The 23,437-nt window shown below is 38.6% G+C and overlaps 1 protein-coding gene across 3 annotated transcripts in view; it reads right to left on the bottom strand.

Annotated features, from left to right (window-relative positions):
- Positions 1 to 23,437, bottom strand: part of AFTPH (aftiphilin) — a 47,646-nt gene that overhangs the window by 15,605 nt on the left and 8,604 nt on the right. For all 3 annotated transcript variants that reach the window (XR_010372107.1, XM_064446673.1, XM_064446674.1), the window contains exons 2-6: positions 18,192 to 19,995; positions 7,157 to 7,308; positions 6,496 to 6,622; positions 6,130 to 6,186; positions 3,644 to 3,766 (exon numbers count right to left, since the gene is read on the bottom strand). Coding sequence is in view for 2 of the 3 variants with exons in the window: in XM_064446673.1 (XP_064302743.1) it covers positions 3,644 to 3,766; positions 6,130 to 6,186; positions 6,496 to 6,622; positions 7,157 to 7,308; positions 18,192 to 19,958 (2,226 nt within the window). In the remaining variant the exon portion in view is untranslated. The remainder of the gene's footprint in view (positions 1 to 3,643; positions 3,767 to 6,129; positions 6,187 to 6,495; positions 6,623 to 7,156; positions 7,309 to 18,191; positions 19,996 to 23,437) is intronic.

A 23,437-nucleotide genomic window follows, 5' to 3' on the forward strand; every position in this document is an offset into this window, starting at 1 on the left:
ATACATTTCATTGTGTGTGTTCATTGGCAAAATTACAAAAGTTCGGAAAATTATTTTTCTCGGACACCTCCTTTAAGCTACTGTCACATCTGATAAAACAGCAAGTTCCATAATAACTCTTACCTGCAAATCTTTCTCTCTTACTCTGCCAAAGCTACATATATTCTTGGATCTTTCTTATATGTATAACTGGAGGGCAGTTCCACGATGGAGCCTTTGGCTGGTGGCCAATAATATGGTAGTTTGCATCTGTCATTGTTAGAAGTCCTGATGGTCTAAAGACTATCACCCCATGGGGTTTAATTACAGTTCAGTCCCTAATAGCCAGCAAGTGTAAAATACATATTGTATTATAAACTGATCTCTAATTCAGCAGCTTACATGCATGCAGATGTGCTGTAATAGGCACCTGCAGAAAAGAATTACTGGTAATTTTCTTCTAGAAAGGTCTCGGTCAGTGTAGATTTCTATTCCAATATAAAGTTTACTAAGCAAAACTAGGCAGGTAAGAAACCCCAGAGCTATCCTGTATGCTGGGACAAAGGCTCTACCAAAGAAACAGTCCCAAACAGCGAGAAGAGGATGCTTTGAAGCAATACCAGAAGAGCAGAAATATCTAGAGAACTTGCAAAAAGCCAAAGAGAAGGTAAATAAACTTTAAAACTATTGTAGCCAGAGAACAATATCAAATCAAGAGAAGTCAGTCAACATCAAGCCTAGACAGCAACCTTTTTAACAAGAACTGGAATATATTTTAATCATGCTGCCTGAAGACCATGCCAAAGACTTGAGCATAGTGTAGAAGCCCACTGTAGCAAATGCCATAAAACAGAAGAAAAGGGTACCTATCTCAAGTTTCACAATCAAAGGTTGGCTGTTTGAGCAGCCATTCTCTCCTACACCTGATGTGCCTTGATGGAACCTTTTATTTCAGACTTGCAAAGTCTTTGAGACACCATGCTTAGATAAAGAAACAGTAATCAGAGGATTATTTCATATTCTGTTTACTCTCATATAATCATGAGCAAAGAGGAACAGAGAAATAAACCCCCCAATTGTCAAGAAAAACAACAGATCAAAGAATAATTTAGATGCTACCTTCAAATATAAAACAGAACAAGTCTACAAAAGTCATCTTTATAGAATAAACTAATGTGATAGATCCGTCAGTAACTGAACTTGCTTCAGAGCAGAAATCATAACTTCAAAAAGCTTGTCCTTACAGCTTAAATGGCTCAGATGGAAATCTGTCCACTGTATTTCCACAGGCTAACCAGCCCAGTGAGAGCCTCTTCAGGGAAGAAGGCCAAAACAGAGAGTTTATATAATAACTAGGAAACATTATTGCAGCTCATTTGCTGGCTTTTTTCCTCATTCTTTTGGTTTCTAATGCTCTCCATTTTAAATCTCTGCACGCTTTCTTCTGTTCACCTACAACCAAAAAACTAAGGAGGCATTTTTGTGTTTTTACAAATGTGCTTTTCGCTCTATTTTTGTATCATCACAGTCTTTCTTCCAAAATCTTATTCCCTTAGCAGGAAGTCATACATGCACATGCACAAACACTGATCTGTATACAAGTGCCAGGCTTTCAAAGGAGAACTCTTCTTTTTCCTTAAGCAAAGCATAGGAATCTATTAACCAGAGCCTCTCTTTTCAAGAAGAAAGCCTATATGGTGAAGTTTCCGAATATCAGAACGACCAATCATCATTGCCATCTGAAAATGGAGGAATTTACAAGTTTTACTCTGTTAATGTTTAATTACTTAGTTAAGCTTAAAAATACCTAAGTTGTTGTACCTAAGTTACATGTTTTTAGAAGTTTCAGAGTCCACTACAATGGCCTATATTTCCATTGCGTATTTATGAATGTTTGTAGCACAGTTCCTAATGAAATATTTACCAAAGTCTGGGCACACCTTAACACCACTACAATCTGAAATATTCCTAAGAGGCAGTCTGCACAATGTGAAGGGAAGCTGGATTTTCCCAAAAGCAAACAGAAGCCACCAAACATTAACAGAAGATGAGGCTAAGAAAGAAACAAGGTCTCTGAGGTAGAGAATTGATTGTTCATGCCCTGAAACTTTCTGAATGTCACTTAACTGTGGCGTCTTAGAGCTCTAACCATTAAGAACGCTAACTCATCTGGTTCCTCAAAAGCTTATTTTAGTATTTGTCTTTTTGGAAAAAAATAACCTAAGGCCAGCAGCGCAGACAGATAGCATAGAAGCTTCTCATATGTATTGATGGATCACAATTATTGAACTGAGATGGACTTGTCAGAATAAGCTATGAGACAGGATTATCAAACTGTGACAAGTAATAGGAAATTCTGCTGCAGGAGTACCTAACAGTACGAATTCATAATGGCGGGGGGGGGGGGGGGGGGGGGGGGGGAGAGGGCAGGAAAGAGACTTCGATAAGTAGAGGCTCTTATTTTCAGCACTCTGCACTATGCCTGCCAAGCAACTGAGAAAACAGCACGTCACAGATGCTGCTACTTCAGGCTCTTGCAGCTCTCTATGCTATGTTTAGTGTAGTTTAATCTATGTTTTCCCTCTCTGTTAAAAAAACAGAACTTTGAACACTGCAGAAAGCCAGTGACATTTTCCTACTTTGTTCATATATAGAAGTTACACAGGTGATTTCTTCAGCTCAAACTGGTTGAAATATCATTACTGTTACCTTTTCTAATGCGCAGTTAAGCTGTTCAGTACCACTAGAGTATTTGTGAGAAGCAGCATAGGAAGCATTACCAAACATGTATATTCTATATAAAATAACCTCAGTTCTGAGCCTGCTTGACATACTGCTATTCCACAATGAAAAAAAAAAAATTTCTCCTCTGGTATAAGCATGTCGCAGAGCTCTGCAGCACGGCAGGGCAAAGAGCACCAGGAAATCTCTATACTCAGAGGTATGTAGTGTTAAGCTTAGGTGTAGCATAAGGATAACTCATTTTGGCATGGCTTCAATCAGAAGTCACAAACATAGCTGCTAAATAGAGATGCTGCGCAGACTAAACAAGACCTGCACTATGGTGGGACACAGCTGTCTCTGAATATGGTCTGAGTACAGTTTAGGGACACTGAAAATGAAATGTCTTTGCATATCCCATTAGCTAGTTGTCAGCCACACACATTGCAACACGCATGGCATTTAAGTGGTTTTCTAATATCATAATATCAAAACAACAATAACAAAACAGAATTAACGGAATTCAAAAGCTCACTCCTAAACTCCTCTGATACAAAATGAGTTCAGACTCCTACAATAAGCTTCAGAACAAGCAAAGATGAAAAACATTAGCAGAGGAAGGACAACTGTAAAGTTACATCTAAAGTTTGTGGGAGTAACTGTCCACTGCCTTTTGGAACAGCTTGTTGTATAGCAGTAAATATCCACCAGGACTCTTAAATGCTGGCCACCAACTGCTAGTGTTATCACAGGGAACACCTTCCAGTCACACATGAAAAGTAGATCCAAGAGCAGGACTTCAGTCTGACACAGGGAACACCTGGCCTTTACATATAGGTCTCTGACTATGCCATCTAGACATTTTAAGTATGAAGGAAGAGGTAAGGCATCCCATTGTTTCCCTCAGTCTTTTTATCTCTCCTCCCCCTTCTCTATTTTTTACCTGGAACTGATCAGATGTACATGTGTTCATCTCTGGTGATACAGGAGGTGTCTGTCCTATTGAAGCTATTTTTTCTGCTGCAGATATTGGTTTCAAAGGTTCCTTGGTGGGCTCTAACATACCCTAAATAAAGAAATAAATAAAAAAAAAATCATACACACACATCTGTATTCCAAGAACTGCACACGAACAACAACCAACCCCACCCCACTCCCCTCCCCCCAGAAAACCCCAACAACCAACAAAAAACCCAGCAAACCCAACCAACCCCCACAGTACTAGGTAGTACTACCCTCACTTAGGGGCTTATGGGTAACCGTACATCTCTGGGACACTTCAGTGATGGGAGCAGAAGATGGGGCAGGGGAGAGAATCATCCTGGTTCCTTGGGCCTAAGGCCTATTTTAGGGCCAATAACAGAAACCCAGGCACTTAGCTGGACCTTGCTTTTAACTTTAATAATGTAATTTAAGCTGGAGGAAACAGTTACTTGATGAGGTGACATCTCCTCCCAACTGTGTGTAGACTATTCCAGAAATCTCAAATGGCCCATCAGAAAGGTACAAGTGCATTTATTCCATCTCAACAATTAAGTAATTCTGAAGAAACAAGTCAAATTATCAGTTTGCAGAATGATACCAAGAACAATAATTGCTGACATGGAAATAAATGCATTAAAAAGCATTAAAAAATAATTAAACCCACTTTTTAAATTTAAAAAATGTTCAAAGCTCAACAGTACTATGAAAAGATGTCTGAAATCTCTGATGTTCCTGAATAAAATTGAGGGTGAGAAAGATATACAGAAAGACCAAAGTTTGCACTGAGGCATGCAAACCACCTCAGAACAATGAAGTATGACAAAAGAAACCCCAAATAAAGCCACTGGATTTGCAACTAGTGTGTTTTAAAGTAATTTCGGGAAGTCAGTCACCGAGACCAGCTGTCCCACAAATGCTTCCATACTGTCTTAGGGGAGCTTAGAATTTAACCACCAGTTAAATCAATTCTTTTTGGACAGCGGAGAAACTCATGAAGCAGAGTGGCAACAAAAAGCCACAAGCCACTTTAGTCCTACCATCATCTCATCCAGCTTATTGTGTGCACAAGTATATAAAATATTTAGGAGATAATTAATCAGCAACAACAATCTGTTGCAAAAAGCAACCGCGAGTGTTGTGCATATAGTCTTGTTGCAAGAAGAAAACAACAATTCCTATGAGATGTTTTATCTCTCTGTGTCAGAATACCATGCTTATATCTAAAGTGCATGAGCTGACCTTGATGCATCAGAAAACAGCAGCTCTATAAACTGACTGTAGAAGTTACTCTACAGAATTAACCTACAGATTAAATTGGCTTAAGATATACCAAAGAAAACTGTAATCCTTTTATATTCAATTTGTGAATGATAATATAAAAGTGTGTGTGTGTTTGTATGCATATATATACACACAGGTTTCCAGAAAAAAAGAACATATTTATTCTGCTCAGACTAGCAAAAATGGCAAATCTTATCTTCTGAATGTTTTCATGACTACAGACATTGCAGAGTCTGAAATGCCAAACAGAAATTGCAGAATATTGGCTTAAGTGAAAACAGTTCATCTTACTGTGCTAGGTTTCTGTAGATTGAAGGAAACTTAAGTAATCTAAATTATGCTTGCTATTTTTAGCTAGCACTTGGGGCAACACAACAATACTGGCTATACACACTTTTTGTAAACATAAATAGCCTAATATATATATATGCAGGTCCTTTATTAATATGCCAATAACATTGCAAAGCATTACCATGCAACTCTTGACCTAGGGATATTGAGATGCAATCAAGTAATTAACAGTCTGTCAGAGAAACAGTTGCACATCGAGAAATGCTTGAGTGCTGAGAAGACTTCCTACACATGTTCCATGGAATACTGTAACTATTTAGCAGTCCTTAACCTTTCTTTGAAGCATCTGGTCTTAGTGCTAGCGCTTCCTACAAGTGCCGATGCATACCAATGTTTTGATTTATTTCAACGTTCCTTTGTCATTTTTGACAACTATTTAATGATCTAGTTTCTCATGTCAAGTTTTATTTGACATTTTTACATCTATACCTTATATTTAACGATTAAAATTCAACAAGAAGTAGTTTTTATTGCTGCATACATATTAATACATTACTTCAATGAATTTTTTCTTTTTTAGAAAATGTCTCAAACTGAGCTTAGACTAGCTGGCTCACCTTACTAGATAATTAGCTTCCTTTATGAAATGAGTAAATTAATACTTCTAAAATTTAAAATGAACTATCTGCTTGCACACATAATGAAAAATATGTATTTGATGATCCTTCTCTAGTATTTCTACTAATGCCTAAGCCATAACTGTACTTAAAAAAATACCTTTCACACACTTGGTGCTTAATGTCATTTAATACATTTCATTATATAATGATCTTGTTGGAACTGTAACAAAAAATAACACTAAAGAAAGCTTACCAGTCCTGCTGCATACATGGGTACTATAACAGGCTGTTTCTTGTTGCCTGTAAAAAGCTGACAGAACAACAACAAAAAATTTACTTAAAAGTGTCTGTGTCAATGATGATAATATTTTTTCAATGATATATAACTTGCATAAGATTAATACTAGGTAATAAATACTATGTTAAATACTACACAATGCAATTTGTAATATTAATAGGGCTTATAAAAAAATAAGTTGTCAGATGGTCTGTCATGAAAAGCCATGTTCAGTACAGCTACGCAATTAAAAGACAAGTATTCATACAAACAGACTTCCACCTGACTCTGCATTTAAAGCAGCTCTGTTATTGAGAAAGCAAGTTTTACCAACAGACTCACAATATTTCTTGTATCGATTCCCAAGGAGCACAAAAGCTTTTTGTTGCTGTGGGAGCCACCCCACTGGTATCTCAGTCCATACGCATCATGGATATCCTGCAGCTCCGTCCACACGTCCAACAGTTCCCTATACAACCCATCATAAATCAAGTTATCAACAGGAATAACAGCTGAGCAGCCTTGAACATTCATTCTAGTTTTTAATGCAAGTGACTACTTATACATTCCAATTAAACTTACGCCCAAGCACAACACCCAGAGGAACTAAAACTGCACAGTGTTCTCAGAACAATTATAGTTCAGGTTTATAATTGGAAAATGATGTCCACAGCAGACAGGACAAGGCCTACTTAGACTTCATCATCACATGAATAAGTACAACAATTTATATCAAGTGTAACTAATAAAACATATTCTGATTAACTCAGAGACACCACTTGAAAGAAGATGATATGCTGCTAAGTTGATATGCTAAGTGAAATACTCCTGGTATATGTAGTCACTGAAAACAAACATTCTGCTAGATAGCTAATTTTTACTCAATAGTTTTTCAAAACACTTGAAGCAAACAACTAATTTTGAATTACTGCTACGTGTTTTATGTTCCTGAAGAAGACACATTTCTACTTCATTTTAAGTTTAGTGCATTGTGGTTTCTTACCCAGTATTTGCTAAGGTCTCCTCAGTTTTCATCTGCTTTTCACCTGCTTCCAACAAATGATTCAAGGAGTTTATTTCTTCTTCAGTTTCAAGAACAGGCATGGAAGGAAAACACACTTCAAATATTCGTTCCAGACGACTTAGCAATGTTGGCTATATCAAAGAGAAAATATTTATGTCAAGTTTTGTTAACTGCTTTAAAGAAAAGGAGTCCAAAGCTATAAAAATAAGATGGAAACCAATGCATAGCTGATACAAAGTTTCACTTACCAGAAAATACATAACTTTCAGAGCATCACAAGACTTTTTATAAGCACTTTTTATACAGGCTACTAGCTACTGAGAAAATAGTAAGGATCTTGCCCTCTGCAAAATGAGTCCTTACACAAGAGTCCAGAACAGTTCTTACCAGAGTCACTCTTTGTTATAAATTAGCAAAAAAGAAGTGCAATGAGTAGAAAGCTATATTTAAGACATGTTTAAGTCTTCAATTCTACACATCCTAAGGGTTTTACTGATGACATGTTTTTTCAGCAAGCTTGATGTTGAACATTACCTGAAATATAAACCAAAACCAATATCATTTCACTTGATGATGCACTTCAATCCACACTTGAGACACAACATTGATTCAGAAGACAGCTTCACTTATTGTATAATGTATGCAGTTAAAGGTCCTACAAAACCTAGCCTGATGTGCAACATGCTCATGATGTGATAACAACTGCAAAATGGTAAGGAAAAACTATTTACAGTCCAAAGACTGCACACTTCCTAACAAACTGTTAGTATCAATGACTCAGATGTAGGAAAACGCTAATCCCCAGCTTCATTTGCTGTTTATGAGAGTCAGGTGTAATGCAGAAGAGCCAAGAGTAAGGCATTTAAACACACTGTTTGTCAAAAACTATTTGTAAGATTTGTTTGGTACTTCTCCAGACCAAAAAACTAGCAAAGAAAAAGAAAAATTACTTAATGTCTTAATTTCTTGCCCCAAAACATATTTGTGTGTTTTTTAGATGTTAGAGGCTGCTTAGTTTAAATGCAAGACTTACTTTCGTCCAAGCAATTTCCTGTTCATCCCATTCATGATTCAGACAGTTGATGCTGAATGCTGTGATCCTGCAGGGGTTAAAAGCCAACCTTGGGAGTGTTTCTATCCTAGCCAAATAACTTAAACATCAAAAAATCCCCACTAAGTTTTATTTTGGCTGAATAAGGAGCCAGCTAGATAGCAGTACAGTTTGCGTAAGCACAACTTTATCTAGGTTACTCTCATCTGACCTTCTTTCTGCTGCTTTACGTTATACACTCAAACCAAGAGTACGTAAATACAAATACTCAGAAGTTTTGCAGGAGGGCAACAGATCTATATTCCCTGGTTTGAGAGACTAGGCAGGATTTCCTGCTCATCACAGTCGCTGCAACCGTGTCTTGATATCACCATCACTTCAGTGTCCCTTGGCAGAAAGGAAACCTCAGCATCTGAGGAAGGCAGACAAGGTTCCTAAGTTTGGTAACACAGCAAATGTCTCTTGATCTTTTCCCCACCAGTGCTATGATCACTGCTGTTGGGTAGGATAAGGCCTCAGCTATAGAAGCAATGTGTATTGGTACTAATGGTTTCCTGGCATTTTAATTCCACAGCAGCACTGGAGAATGTTCCGATTCTTGCCATGGGGGCCTTGACAAATGGATTTGATATTAAAAAGAGAAAACCCCTCAAACAACCTCCTGCCCTCACAAAACCAAAATAAAAATCCCTCCTTTTTTTTTTTTTGGTAAGCATAGTATGCTTTCTTCTAAGTTCTTCCCTTATATTTCTATCTCTCCTCCCTGTTGTATTTCCATATAGACAGGGAATTTCAACATTATTACAGCTCTATGAACTGTCTCAGACATCAGATGTACCACTGACACAGAATATACTTTTTTCCCCAGTTCAATCCACTAAAAACAGGTAACCAGCAATCTCATAGCATTTATTAAAAACTACCAATTATAAGGTATGCTCATAAAAATGAGATTAAAGCCTTTTTTCCTATGTCCTTATTTTTAACAGCAGCAGCCAAATCTCTCTTCTTGTTAGGGGAAGGAGATGCAAGCCTGTCACAAAAGGAAGACTACTATCTTTCTAGTTTGGAGTTCCTCAACAGCCATCTTTCCAACGCTCTGCTGCACTGCACACAGGGCAGCACCCAGCAGCTCCTACACACGATTTTCTACTGCGGAAATGGAAAAGAAACAGTAGGCAAAAAATCCCACGAGCATCCCACATTGTGTGCTAGTATAGCTATACTAGCAGAGCCCTCCTGTGGAGATGCAGCATATTCCAGCAGCAATGCTGAATTTACAAACATAAGCCTCAGACAGGTTTGTGGTTTTTTTATTACAACTGAAATGATTTAAGGTTAAGAGAAACCAGGCTGGTATGTAGAAATCATATATTTCAGTTAGACCAACCGATACAGCTGGGACAAACCTTTATGCACCAGAATATCTGCTTCACAATTGTAATAGTTATCAACATTTCTCATTTGAATTTTTATCGGAAAATTTGCCTTGTCTCTTGTCTCAATTAAGCAAACCACTTACCATGTACATCAGCAAACACAGTACAGGAAATATAACACAGAGTCAAACACCATGTTATCAGAATATCTTGATTCTGTATTGGCATCAGGATGATGATTTGGGAACTGTGAACCAAGTCTGCTCAGTCTATTCTCCTTATTCAGCCACTAACTGCAGAAAAGCAGGAAAATTAACTTGCTTAGAACATCAGCTCTTCAGTTTTGCTACCCGTGAAAGGCTTAACTAGGGACAGCCACCAGGTTCAGTTATATGCAAAGCATAATGTCAAAATATCATAATTATTATATTATCAAAGGATCTGAATTACACAGTATACCTGACTCAGACATTTTTTTTCCTTTTCTTCTTCATTACCTCACTGGTGTATTCTGACCATAATGAGTCCTGTTCTACAGCATATAATTTTCCTTTTAATCATCTCTTAATGCCCAATCATTTTGGCCATCCAGTAAGTTACAATACTTGTGACAATACTTGTAGACTGTTTTGTGTTTATTGACCAGAACTAAGACACTAATTTTCATTTTTAGGCGATAAAACTAAACTGTATTCCAGAGTCTAGCCTAACATTTCAGCATACAAAAGAACACTCTACTTAAGTTTTAAAATTTAACTTTGCCTACAATATATCACTTGCCCTTATCTTACATGAACAGGTGATGTTTACTTCATTTCTGTAATACAGTAGGAATACTGTAAAAAGAAAGAGGCAGACGAAAGGCATTGGATCATGAAGACAGCAAAGCATCACGTTTCTTGAAAAGGATCAGCATTTGAGAACATGCTAGTGACTAAGAATACGCTCACTTTGGTGATAAAAGAACTAACAGAGTCTAAGAACCATGCAGCATCTCAGTCCGCATCCGATTTCAAATTTGAGCTTAAGAATTGTGCCAAAATTTCAGGAACAGTTTAATTATAGCATTCTTTACACTTCCTGTCATCCCTTCTAAATTTCCAGAAATGCTTATCCCTTATTTCTATATGACAGAGAAGAACGGTTTCCATAGCAAACCAGAGTAATTAATTCTATGTGTGCAAATGGACACAGGGAGGAATGTGTACGCACAAACACATCTCCCAGGCAGTGGCAATGTCCCTAAAGGAAGCAGCTGAACTTGTTCTTCTAATTGGTAACGAAATCCTGTGGTCACAGCCCCCAGGTATGAAGGGCATTACCAAGATTTTGAAATTAGTGGAAGTGTCCATCTTTTACAAACCTCAATCCACTGTTTGTACAAAATGGACTGGTAGAAAAACATTACTTCTGTCATAAACAGTAGCATCATGTCTTTCAGGATGAAAAATCCTGGGGAAAAAAAAAAGGCACAACTTTTCATGTTACTAAAAATATTTGATACCTGAGTGTTCGGCACTGCCATTTGAGAAGAGTAATTCTTAAAGGCACATACTGATGATGTGAAAGAAGGCTACAGATGCCGTTCTAAAACTTAACCATGATTCTCCAAACAGGGACAAACTCAAAGCCCCACGGTTTCTGGGAAAGTATAATAATTTTTGATAAACACTTCAGATACATGGTAATCATCACCTGAAACAACAGAAATATCACAGATGTAACAGACTTGCAAATGAGAATGATAACCACAGGATTAGAATTTATCTCCTTGGCTCTTTAAATAGGGGGCAAGATCCAGCCCTCAGAGCTGAAAGGCCAAAGTACTTGCTTTACAGAATTTGTTTTTCTCTTCTCTACCACGAGGTGATAGAATCAATGAACTCCTTCAACACAGCAAACCTACACTGCCCATCCAGCACACTAAGTCCTCCCCAGCCACCTCCACATGAACTCAGCAGTGACAGGTCACTGCCTCTCTTCAGAGCTATGAGAAGATTAAAACCTGCCATAAAGACAACATACTTGGGCTACACTACAGAAATAGTTGATATGAATTGAAGTTTTCACCATATGACTGCTGTAAAACTTCTCTGCGTGAAGTTTCAGGGAACTCTATGTGCAAGGGGGAAAGAGAGACTTCTTGCTTCTCTTCACAGTCCCAATCACACGAGCTGTGGAGAAAATACAAAAGCTCATCCAGTGAAATGCTTGTCATGCTGGAAGCTCACGAGTGGGATGGCAGTTTGTCCCTCCTTCCCACTTTCAATGGGATGGGACAGCCCCATTCTTTAATGCAACCCCTCATTTTCCACACCCCACTATCGCTTACAGCCTGCAGCATCTCTGCTCTAGCAGCCTTCATAGGTCCTTTAAGAAGGGAGAGAGTCAAAAGCAGAAGGTCACCTTCAGCCCTCCTTTTCCTGCTGCCAGGAAAAGAGCCTATGAAGGAAGCAGCGCTCAAGCTCTGCGCTGCTTGTGTCCACTGAACACAAAACTGGGAGATCTAAGAATAAATAAACCCAGCGTAATAGTTAAATTGAGACTATTTAGATATTCAAGTCTTATCTGGTAGAAAAACATAAGAAACGAGACAGAAATGAGCATATGAAGGATCCAAGATGTTAAATATATAATTCAGGAAAGGAATAAAGTCCATACGGACATGATCAGCTTTTAGTTAGAATTCAGAAGCCAAGTGAAGGCTCTCAAAAAAACAGCAGAACAAAGCTCAGTGGTCAGAAGCCAAGCAAAGAAACTGATTAACCAGAAAAACTTTATTTTTTTTTAGATCATGAACCCACTGGAGAGTGCCTAACACAGGTATTTATGACTATTTCAACAAAAGAAAGCAGAGGTTAAATGAGAAACTCCCTTTGCTGGGTTTTCTAACAACTAAACCACCTTCTTCACCAATACCTTTGCCTGTGTGGAGTGAAGTTGCCATGTACCCACACCACACGCAGCGTTTTGGAGGTTTTTTTTTGTTTGCTGGTTGTTGGTTTTTGGGGGTGGGTTTTTATTTTTTCTTTAAGAGCTAAACTACATTACCATACAGTTAAAGGGGAGCTGAGAAACTCATTTCAACAGATGCAACTCACCACAGGGAACACTAATCAACTTCAGTGGGTCGCAAAAGTCTCTTGGGCTCAAACATGAAGAAACAATTCTGAACAGTTAGCTAAACGCACGTAAACAAATCATTACGTTTCTAGTTAAATGTGGACAGTTTTTCTTTGGAAAGGCTTATGGACTGCTTAGATTAACAATCAGTTTGCCTTCTACATAGCAACGATTTATTTCTTTCTCTGATGTGCAGGCACTGCTTAGCAAACAGAGCACCTTCCCAGAAGCAACAGGGGAAGAGCTGAAGCCATTAAAACTTCCTGAATAAAGAGAAGCGGCAAACCTTACAAAGAACACTAGCTTAACTTCTCATGATCCAAGTATGATGGCTTTTCTCCCTCCTCCCCCTGCCATAAAAAGCAATTACATTTAAGATGGTGACATAAACTTCTTGGAGGTGAAAAACTGAATTGTTTTATTTTCATTCCTGCAAGTAATTTATAATGGAAACACTGGTCCTACACTGAGATTTACAAATCAGCAAGAGGGTGCTATGTAGTTACGCAATTAAGTACACCACCACAAGAGCTAACAATCCTCACCAATGAGAAATGAGGAGTAAAAATTTTTACAATAATTTAAAGAGTTATATGAAGGCAGTGATAGTTCTAAATATCCACCCAAAAAAAAAATTTTTAAACAATAACTATAAAGATCTTGAGCTCAGCTACAAAGCAAATCTGAAAATTTAGTGGCTTGAGAAAGAAGAACAAGACTTCTATGGTCTTTTCATTGCTTGATATGAAAGAGTTACAAACCACTGTAGAAACGTGAAGTTGTGTCCTTCCTTCTTGCTGGAAGGCTCAGTTGAAGAGCCTCAGTTATTCTCCCTCAGTTGAAGAATGCATCAAATCTTGCATTTCCATGCAGGAAATGTGAAGTTTAACAGTTATTTATCTAGACTACATAAATCTTACTTCCCATTTCAGTCAGTCACGTTATTATCTGGTGGTGTTGTGTTAACTTTTTAGTCAGGCTCTGAGAAGAAGTATAGTAGACAAAATGGAAAATTTTTTTTTCTGTGATATATAAAATAGAAATGATAAAACAATCCCCTCCCAAACTATTTTTCTTTTGTAAGATCCTCTTAGCCAGCCTATCCTGAAATACAGCAATTATGGGCTACTTTTAATGGTCCATTTTCTACTGTACACTGCAAGTTATTACCCAACTGTCTGAAGTCAATTTAGCCAACGCTATCTTAATTTACCTTAGCAAACTGGGAGGCTGAAGTCTTTACAGTCATAATTACTTTTTCCCAAGAGGATGACTTCATTCATTGCCCAAGACAAAGTACTCTAAGTGACAGTGATCCAGGTTTTTCTTTGTCTTGATGCATACTTGAGGCTTAGTAACTGTACATCACCCACACTGTCTGATTAATCTGGAGGTAGAGCCTGTAAGCACAGGCTCTCTAATAAGCAAAGGGTCTTAAAACCCACTTGGAAGATTGTTCAGGTTTCCCTTCCTCAGTTTACAGGATTTGTTAATTCTCAGCTAAATCAGGTAAGAGTTTTGGCCTTCAAACCAAGCCATTATTCATCTGTTCCTCCTCTAGAGACACCTATGCTCCTTGAACACAACTCGGCACAGCCCTATTACCCACCCACATAACTACCATAGGTAACAACTGCTCTTGTGCTTTGCTGCCTAAGTCCTATATATATTCCTAATGCATAATACAGGAGAGTAACCACCTCAACTGACTAATGTCCAACACTATTTCATAGAAAACGCTGTGCTATAAGCCTTACATTGCCTATAAACACAACTTAGTAGTGTGTTATACAACCACATAAAGGGGATGAATACATATGGCACAGTGCAGGTTTGCTCAAAACTTGTTAGATCAACCAATTCATACACTATTACATCCTAAATCAGTTTTAAAGAACATAAAGGTGCATCGCCAACACAAACCTGCAGCTATGTAAAACTAAATATTACATGTTTTTCAGCTGAAAAAAGACATTAAATGATTATGGTAGTATTAATTCAGGTTCAAATAACAGTTTGTGTATCTGTCCATCAGCATTTGAAACTGGAACTTTTTCCCTAAGGGATTACAAATTCTTCAGTAATTCTAACTGAACACCATATACCATGCCCTTTTTCTTCTCTCCATGCAACCCTACTGAACAGAAGAGGTCAGCATGTTACAATTCCTAGGTTTTAGATCATGTGCAGGATTCAGAAAGCCCAAGAACAAAGGTGAAAGAGAAAAGACATAATGTTCTTTTTGCCACTACATGACACTATTTAAGGTCATTTTTGTGACCTTTTTCCCTTACTTTTTTCTTTTACATTCTATATTTTGTAAAAAAACCTGGATTACTTAAAAACTAAACTTTGCTTGAATTCAATTAAAAATTATACCAAATCTACAACCTTTAAAACAGTTTGCCTGACATATACCTTATGATCAAGACCACATGCAGAAAGCACAAATTTTTGCTGCTGCCTTCACATCCAGAACACACAAACTAAAGAAACAGAAAGGAAGATATTTAGAGACCATTAGCAAGGGAACTTGACCTACTGGTAAATAACTTTAGTTTCATGCTGCATCCTGGATGGATAAAAATTGCTGTATACATGATTTCTACATTTAAATGGTAACACTGCTAGCTAAGTATACAAAAGTAGAAACCTGAAAAGTAAAAAATTGCATTAAGGTCTTTCTGTTTACACACCTTTCAAAATTATTTCACTACCTCAGTACAGTGACTCTCCTAGCCTCAATATTATAGATGAAGTGTATACAGTATCTTGTAACTGATCCCCGTCTGCCTTTAGCCTAAGCCAAGATCTAGATTTTCATATCTATCTCAAGTGTCTAACACATGCAGTGTTTCTCCCTTGCATGGCCTGCTCCCTTTAAGTTGCTACAGCAAGAGCTTTTTAGATCTGCCAGCAATACACTGATGCAAGTGATCTACTCCTCCCTATCCTTCTTTGGTCAGGGTAATAAAAAAATTTCTTCACTTACCCCCCCCCCAGCTTTAGTTTGCATGTAAGCGTTTCTGCTTCTTCCTCAAACAGCTCCAGAGTTCAACTTTAATACATGGGAAACAGAAGATCAGCAAATACCTCAAAATGCTGTATTTTGTGCTTTGACCTCAGTGTTATCCTCTTAAGTGAAAGTAAGGAAGCTGATCAAAATGTGAGTTTAATTTTACTAAGATTTTGCACTCAAAGTATGGGGACTGTCTGCTGGCTCATGTTGACTCAACTAATCTCAATGTTTCTAATTGTAACTTACTAAAATGTGGCTCAGCGGCTCAAAACCAGAATTTCTATTAAGATTAAAACAAAGCATTTTTTTAAATATAAAAAGGTTTCAACAGACCCTTGCAAAACTTAAAGCACTTACAGGATACACAGTAAGTTTTGAAAACGTGTAACTATTGTTTGAAGAGTTAACTGAAAAAAAAAAAAGTATCAACTAAGTAGCAGTCATTGCAAGGCTAAGGAAGCTATTGCAAAAGAGAAAACATACAGCTCAGCTTCCGCTACAGCTTATTTGTGTAAAAAATTCTTAGGGTTGTACTTCCTCACTGGCAGGGGAATCAGAACATCACTTTATATCCAAACAGTCAGAACTGGCTGTAGTATAAAGAAAAGGAATGAAAAAAATATTTAAGTCTTAAAACTTGCTTTACAAGCTAACCAAACTACTGTATGACTTTGACAAATCGCTGAAGAACTTCCATTGTAACTTGGCTTTTTATCTTTTATTAAGGCAGACTTCAAGGGGGGGGGGAATTACAGAACCTCTGAAGGTTCTGCTTTTATAAACATCTACATTCAGAAGTATTTTCTATTGAAACTCCATCATAAAATTACAGCAAATTTTAAGTAAAAATAAATGTTTGAAACCTTCAGACTATCCCTTAATAACACAATTAACTAGAAAAATGGATTTACTAGGATCATCTCCCCACCCCGTTTCTTTGTCAGCTTCTGGACAGTCTTTCAAGTGGCAACAGGAATAGTTTACATTAATTGCGGTAATGACCTTAAGTACTCTCCAGTTTTGTGGGTGAATAACCAACAGAATAGGTAACAATAGATTTGTATTTTCAAGTTGAGAAATGGACCCACAAATTCAGGTGATGATGAGCAAGGTTTTGCGTAGGCACAAACATTCACCTGCAGGTTCACTTGCAAGTCTTCTTTGGCTCATGAAGCTACTTCGAAATTTGGTGCATTAGTCATTACACAAAACAGCAAGAAGGATGTGTCAGGAGCTGAGGCTCACAAGAAATCAGAGCTAAGCCCCCAAAACTCCATTCCATTTGCTGATACTTGCAAAGCTCCAGCTGGCACAACTTTCTTCCAAAAAGCCATTTCACCTGCCACTAGTAGGAAACAGAAAGAGACAGGGCTGTCACCAAGCCTAGGCAAGGTCCTGGAAGAAAGGACTTATCTCATTTCCTTTGACTGCAGAGAAGATCCAAACTTTTTAGACGTGCATTATGACTAATGTCCTTTATTGCTGGTGTTGCTGCACATTTCAAAAAGAGAGAGCATACTCTGAACGACTCACATGGGATGATGTGATTAAAAAGAAGCACTGAAGAGAATTTAAACTTAAATTGTTGCTCTGAATTTTGTAGAAGTAGTATTTAAAATTATCTATGTATAAACAGGCAGAGATCTCAAAGATGACTGGTGAAAAGGCTTAGGAAGGAATTAATACATACTTAGCAACTAAGGCAGGAACACTAGGAGGCGGGGGTAAGAAATAAACCTATCTACTTCACCCTCCTCAAAACTCCTAACTAGATATGGCAGCAGCTTTAAGAAGTCATCAGTCCTATTTTTGTGATGTATATATAACATGGAGCTTCCGACAATTAATGTATAACAGAGTCTTATTTTTAAATAACTCTTAAATGGTTGACTTCCCAGGAGTTGAAATACCAGGGGCAGATCTCCATAGGTCATGTTTTATCATGCTCTCTGCTCTAAAAAAATAGGCACAGCTATATAGAAATTGAGTCATTCTAAATCGGGTTTTAAACCCATGATGGAGAACAGTGATGAAAAATGTTGGAAACTAGTAATCTCAGCTTCCAGTCACACCACTATTTTATAAAAAGGCAACATCACAGCGCTCCCCCCAAAAAGGCAGTAAACTATGAAGCAACAGAAGAACTACCACAGGCTCTGAAATGTTTATAATGGCTTATTCCTTTGATCAGTTTATGTAAAGGACCACATATAATCATCAAAATAAATGCATACAAGTTCCAGCATACCCTGATAATTTTTTCTGCAGGAAGTAACAGTGTAAATGATAAAAGATGCAAATACAGCATACTATATCATACCAGCCCATCTCACACACCAAATTAAATCTCACCCACAAGACAAACAAGGACTATCCAAACATTTGTTGTATGCAGAAGCAGAAACCAGGAAGAAGACTGAACAAAATCAAGAACACCTTTACCTGAACTGAAGGTGACGGCTCTTGAGATTGCTTACTGGTAGTTCCTTGGAAAGATGCTAACGCAGAACTGTCAGTCTTATTTAATACTGGACCATCAATCCTGGAAGATGCATCTGTCCTATGTGACTGCCATGTCTCTTTTCTGTGATGAGATTCACCATCTTGCTCATCCCCAAAGGCAGCCCAAGAACAGCTGTCTTGTTTATCTTCAAAAGCATTCCACTCTGTAGCCTGGTTACAGCCTGCTGAACTGAAGTCCGCAAAGTCATCAGAGTCCTGAAAAGCAACACTCTCATCTTGAGGTTTTGGCACTGAGTCAAAGTCTCCAAATTCATTATCATCACCATTTTCTAATTCAGTAGTATGCTGGAAGTCTAAGCCAGAAGTTTTACTGGTAGTATCACATTCTAAATTGTCAGCAGTCTGATTTAGTTCGGCTTGATCCAACCTTGCTGGCTGCTGAGAAACAGTACTTGTGTCCCTGAATTCACCAAATTCGTCATTAGGTTTGCCAGTATGCGCGGGCTGTTCGGAAGTTTGTTCTAAATTGAGAGCATTTATTGATTCTTGAGCATTAATGAAGGTGGGAGATGCACTGCTGACTGAACCAAAATCACCAAAATCATTGACATGTGCATCACTGCAAGCTACAACTGAAGTACTACTTCCACCATTCTTAAGATCTTCAGAATCACCTGATTTTTCTCCTGCAAAATCACTGCTTAGGCTTTGGATCTTATCAACCTTGATGTCCTCGGTTCCTGAAGAGTCATCAGGCCTAGTAAAATCTTTACCATTCTCAGTGCTATGTTGTCCTCTCCTCCCACTGCATTCTCCATTTTCAGTAGTGCATATTGAACTTCCAGTTGTTTGAGATGTACTAGAAATTGCAAATTCATTATCTTCCAGTGCTGAGGGACCCTGTTCACAACTAATTTCTGAAGTGCAAAGCTCTTCTTCGATACATGTTACTCTGTTTATCCTGTTGTTCTCCTGAATGCTCAGAGAGTCTCTTTCATTAAGAATACTGTGTACTGTAGGTCCTGTTCCCTCTAAATGGATTGGTTTTCTGTTTGAGAATGTAGAAAAATCTGCAAAGTCTTCACCTGAGCTAGGCATTGAGTTCAAATTTTTCTCAGTACTATGGATGCTAACAGTTTTCAGTCCCTTTGAGTCACCAATACTGTCCAGATCTTCTTTTCCCTGAGGATCTACAGGGTCTGATGCTGCAAATCCATTTGTTAGAATCTCTAGACATGGAATTTTCTCACCGTTACAGGCATCTATTCGCCTGTCCTGGTCCTCAACTGCTATACCAGTTCTAGTGACACGAGAAGAAAAACCCTCTGATTTCCCAGTGTTGTCTCTTTGTTGCCCTCTTTTGTTTACATCTTCTAAATCAGTACCTGAAGTTCTAAACTTAGATTTTTCTTTGCTGGTACTAGTAGCTGACATATCAGAAAGTTCCTTAGTAAGAGTAGGAAGCTCTGCAATGCAGTCTTTATCTTTAACATTTTTAACAGATGTGAAAGTTGTAATGCTAGCTACATTGTCAGAATAATCATGAAGTGGGATGAAATGATTTGTGGGTATAAACTCCTCCTTTGGATGACTGTAGTCCGGTGCATCAAAATCAGCAAAAGCTACACCAGCAGCGCTTACACCAGAAAATCCTCCAAATTCTCCAAATTCTTCTTCATCATCATCGGCTCCATTGTCTAGTGGTGGAGGTGATGAGGAGTACATTCGAATAATATCTGGTTCCATTGTTCAGTTCCACTTCAAAGTTAATTTATTTCTGTAACTGGGGAAAAAAAAAAAGTAGAGTATTACAATCTGGCTAGCTTTTGTCATATCATTTTATTTTTACTGTTTCACATTTTATTTAAAAAATGTGGGTGTAGGTTAATGTCTGTATTAGATATGAGAAAGGAACATTTCCCAAATCCATTTTCTAACCAATTCTTTTATTTTAGAAGTCAGAGAATCTACTGAGGGAGTTCAAGTCTCTTGTAAACTACTACATGATCATATTCTCAGCAGACAGTGCTGAAAGGCCAGAACACCAGTCATGTTTGTCTTGAGCTGTTGTGCAACACGCCAACACAACTAATCTGAGTTTTAACCCATCAGTTCTCTGCCTCCCATCATCAGCAATTCATAAAACAGCCAAAGACCATGGTCCATCTTTTCCCACACTCATTAGCGCACTCAGCTGACCGTGCAACAGCAATTAAGCCACTTGGACTATGCCTCAACAGTCATGTACTTAAGGCACCTGCTCTGAAGACTCTGAAAGATGCTTCCTTAAGCTTTGAAACAGTGAAGTAGAAGGAACTACTCTTGTAATCACTAGCTATGATCTGCTGCTTTGCTGTTTAAGTTCCTTTCTATCAATGCACGTGTTTGTTAGGTCTCCCCATTCTTTGGATTTCATTACTGCGAGCCAGCACACTGTATCCACAGCTGCTGCCACCAGCCCACCTTTGTCTTATGAACCGCTAGTTGGGAAATGCCATTATGAGCACCAGCAAAGCCTAGAGCAAACCAAACTTCTCCATCAAAGCTTATTCTCAAAAGCAGAATGGGGCAAGATTATCCATAAAATATTTAAACACAAATCACTAAATCAGAGGGGGGGAAAAAAGAGAAAGTATTCCCATGGCCTAGATAGAAACAGATTAAGGACTCCATCTTAGCATTGCAAACCATTACAGTAACGAACAAGGTATGCATAGAGAATTTTGCTAAAGAGTGATCTTGATTTTTTTCAATATTGTGTGTAATTAATGAAGCAATAACTACTACTAGTTATAGATTCACAATTGTACACATCACTTAACCAGTTCATACCTTACAGTCCTTAAAAGGGGAAGAGCTACAAGCAAGCTCTTTCCATTTCAGATGACACATGTCATGAATAAATTGTAACATACGAAGCATTATCTACAGAAAGAGTGGAAACAACCTACACATATTAGCAAATATTTCAATTTCTAACTACGAGAATAAGCACAGACTTTACAATACTAGTTCTGAAGCACAGATGAAACATGACCCTTAACTCCAATGTCTTTAGCAAACAACTTTGTACATACACCTGAACAGCAGTACACAAAGGGTATAACAACAACAAATGAAACTGCAATTCTCAAGCATAACATATCACAGCACTTGAACCAAACAACTCTTGGTATTTGCCAGGAAAGTCTGGCATCTTTAAGGTGACTAACATACCTACAGTTTTTTAAAAGGGTATTTTGCAGTTATAAAAAAATCACCATGCTTATCAGATGAAACCATGAAATCATTTGTAACATCACATGCAAACAGAAGACGACTGAAAGGGATTTTGTGTAGAATAAAGAATAAGTTGTCAACAAGCTCCCACATAGACTTACTCAGCACCAGCTGGTTAACAAAGTACTTGAGAGAAGAGCTTCACTCTTATCTCAGAGGCCTCATCTCTCAAGAGCACTCCCCCTTTTACATCAAGGTCTAGCAATTGCTGTTTAATGTCATATATGAACATAAAGATCCTTTCCAAGATGTCTGTAGAGTGTGGCCTTGACTTCCAACTCAGATTACTCCAACCTGTTCACCTTCCAAGCTTCTGGGTTTTCAATCCACTAAACACGATATTAGCATTTCTTCTTTGTAACTATCAGAGCAGCCATTTCTGCTTTATATCCAAATTTCTAAGATCTACTGTGGTCAACCATCAACACTAAGATTAAACACCAGTATATCCAGACTACAATTGCTTTCTCAATGTTTTGCTGCAGACGAAGATCCATATGCTATACACAGACATGCCCTGCTAGGTAGAAGTGCTGGTTGCCTTTTTTTTCCCCCCTTCTTTGGGGGGGAGCGGGCGGAGGGAAAGAGGGGAAGAGACCAGTTAGACAGATATTGGTATATCATAGAATGGTTTAGGTCAGAGGGGACCTTTAAAGGTCATCTAGTCCGACCCCCCTGCAGTGAGCAGGAACATCTTCAACTAGATCAGGTTGCTCAGAGCCCCGTCCAACCTGGCCTTGAACGATGAGGGCATCTACCACCTCTCTAGGCAACCTGTTCCAGTGTTTCACCACCATCATTGTAAAAAAATTTTTCCTTATATCTAGTCTAAATCTACCATCCTTTAGTTTAAAACCATTACCCCTTGTCCTGTCACAACAGGCCTTGCTAAAGAGGTTGCCCCCATCTTTCCTAAACTCCCCCTTTAAGTACTGAAAGCGCACAATAAGGTCTCCCTGCAGCCTTCTCTCGTCCAGGCTGAACAACCCCAACTCTCTCCGCCTGTCCTCATAGGAGAGGTGCTCCAGCCCTCAGATCATCTTTGTGGCCCTCCTCTGGACCCACTGCAACAGGTCCACGTCCTTCCTGTGCTGAGGGCTCCAGAGCTGGACACAGTACTCCAGGTGGGGTCTCACCAGAGCGGAGTAGAGGGGGAGAATCACCTCCCTCAGCTTGCTTGGCCACGCTGCTTTTGATGCAGCCCAGGATATGTTTGGCCTTCTGGGCTGCAAGCACACATTTCTGGGTCATGTCCAGCTCTTCATCCACCAGTACCCCCTAGTCCTTCTCCGCAGGGCTGCTCTCAATCCCTTCATCCCCCAGCCTGTACTGATATTGGGGGTTGCCCTGACCCAGGTGCAGGACCTTGCACTTGGCCTTGTTGAACCTCATGACGTTCTCACAGGCCCACCTCTCCAGCTTGTCTAGGTCTCTCTGGATAACATCCCGTCCTTCTGGTGTGTCAACTGCACTGCTCAGCTTGGTGTCATCTGCAAATTTGTTTAGGGTGCACTTGATCCCACTGTCTATGTCATTGATGAAGATATTAAATAGTACTGGTCCTATTACAGACCCTTGAGGGAGACCACTCGTCACCGGTCTCCACTGACCACTACCCTCTGGATGTGACTGTCCAACCAATTCCTCATCCACCGAACAGTCCACCCATCAAATCTGTATCTCCTCAATTTAGAGAGAAGGATGCTGTGGGGGACCGTGTCAAAGGCCTTACAGAAGAACTATGAAATTAACATATTTGATTTTCAAACCAAGATTTCTTAAGTCCACAGATCCAGTGTTGAAGCTTTCCGTCCAGTATGAATAACAAAAAAATCAAGTTTAACACAGCAGTATCATACTATATATAAAATAACTCCAAACGGATATAGATCAGATTTCTCTTCTTTTGAAACAGTTTTAGACTAATAAAGACAGGCAAGCAATTA

The sequence above is a fragment of the Phalacrocorax carbo genome, chromosome 3, assembly GCF_963921805.1.
Source record: "Phalacrocorax carbo chromosome 3, bPhaCar2.1, whole genome shotgun sequence".
Classification (NCBI taxonomy): Eukaryota; Metazoa; Chordata; class Aves; order Suliformes; family Phalacrocoracidae; genus Phalacrocorax; species Phalacrocorax carbo.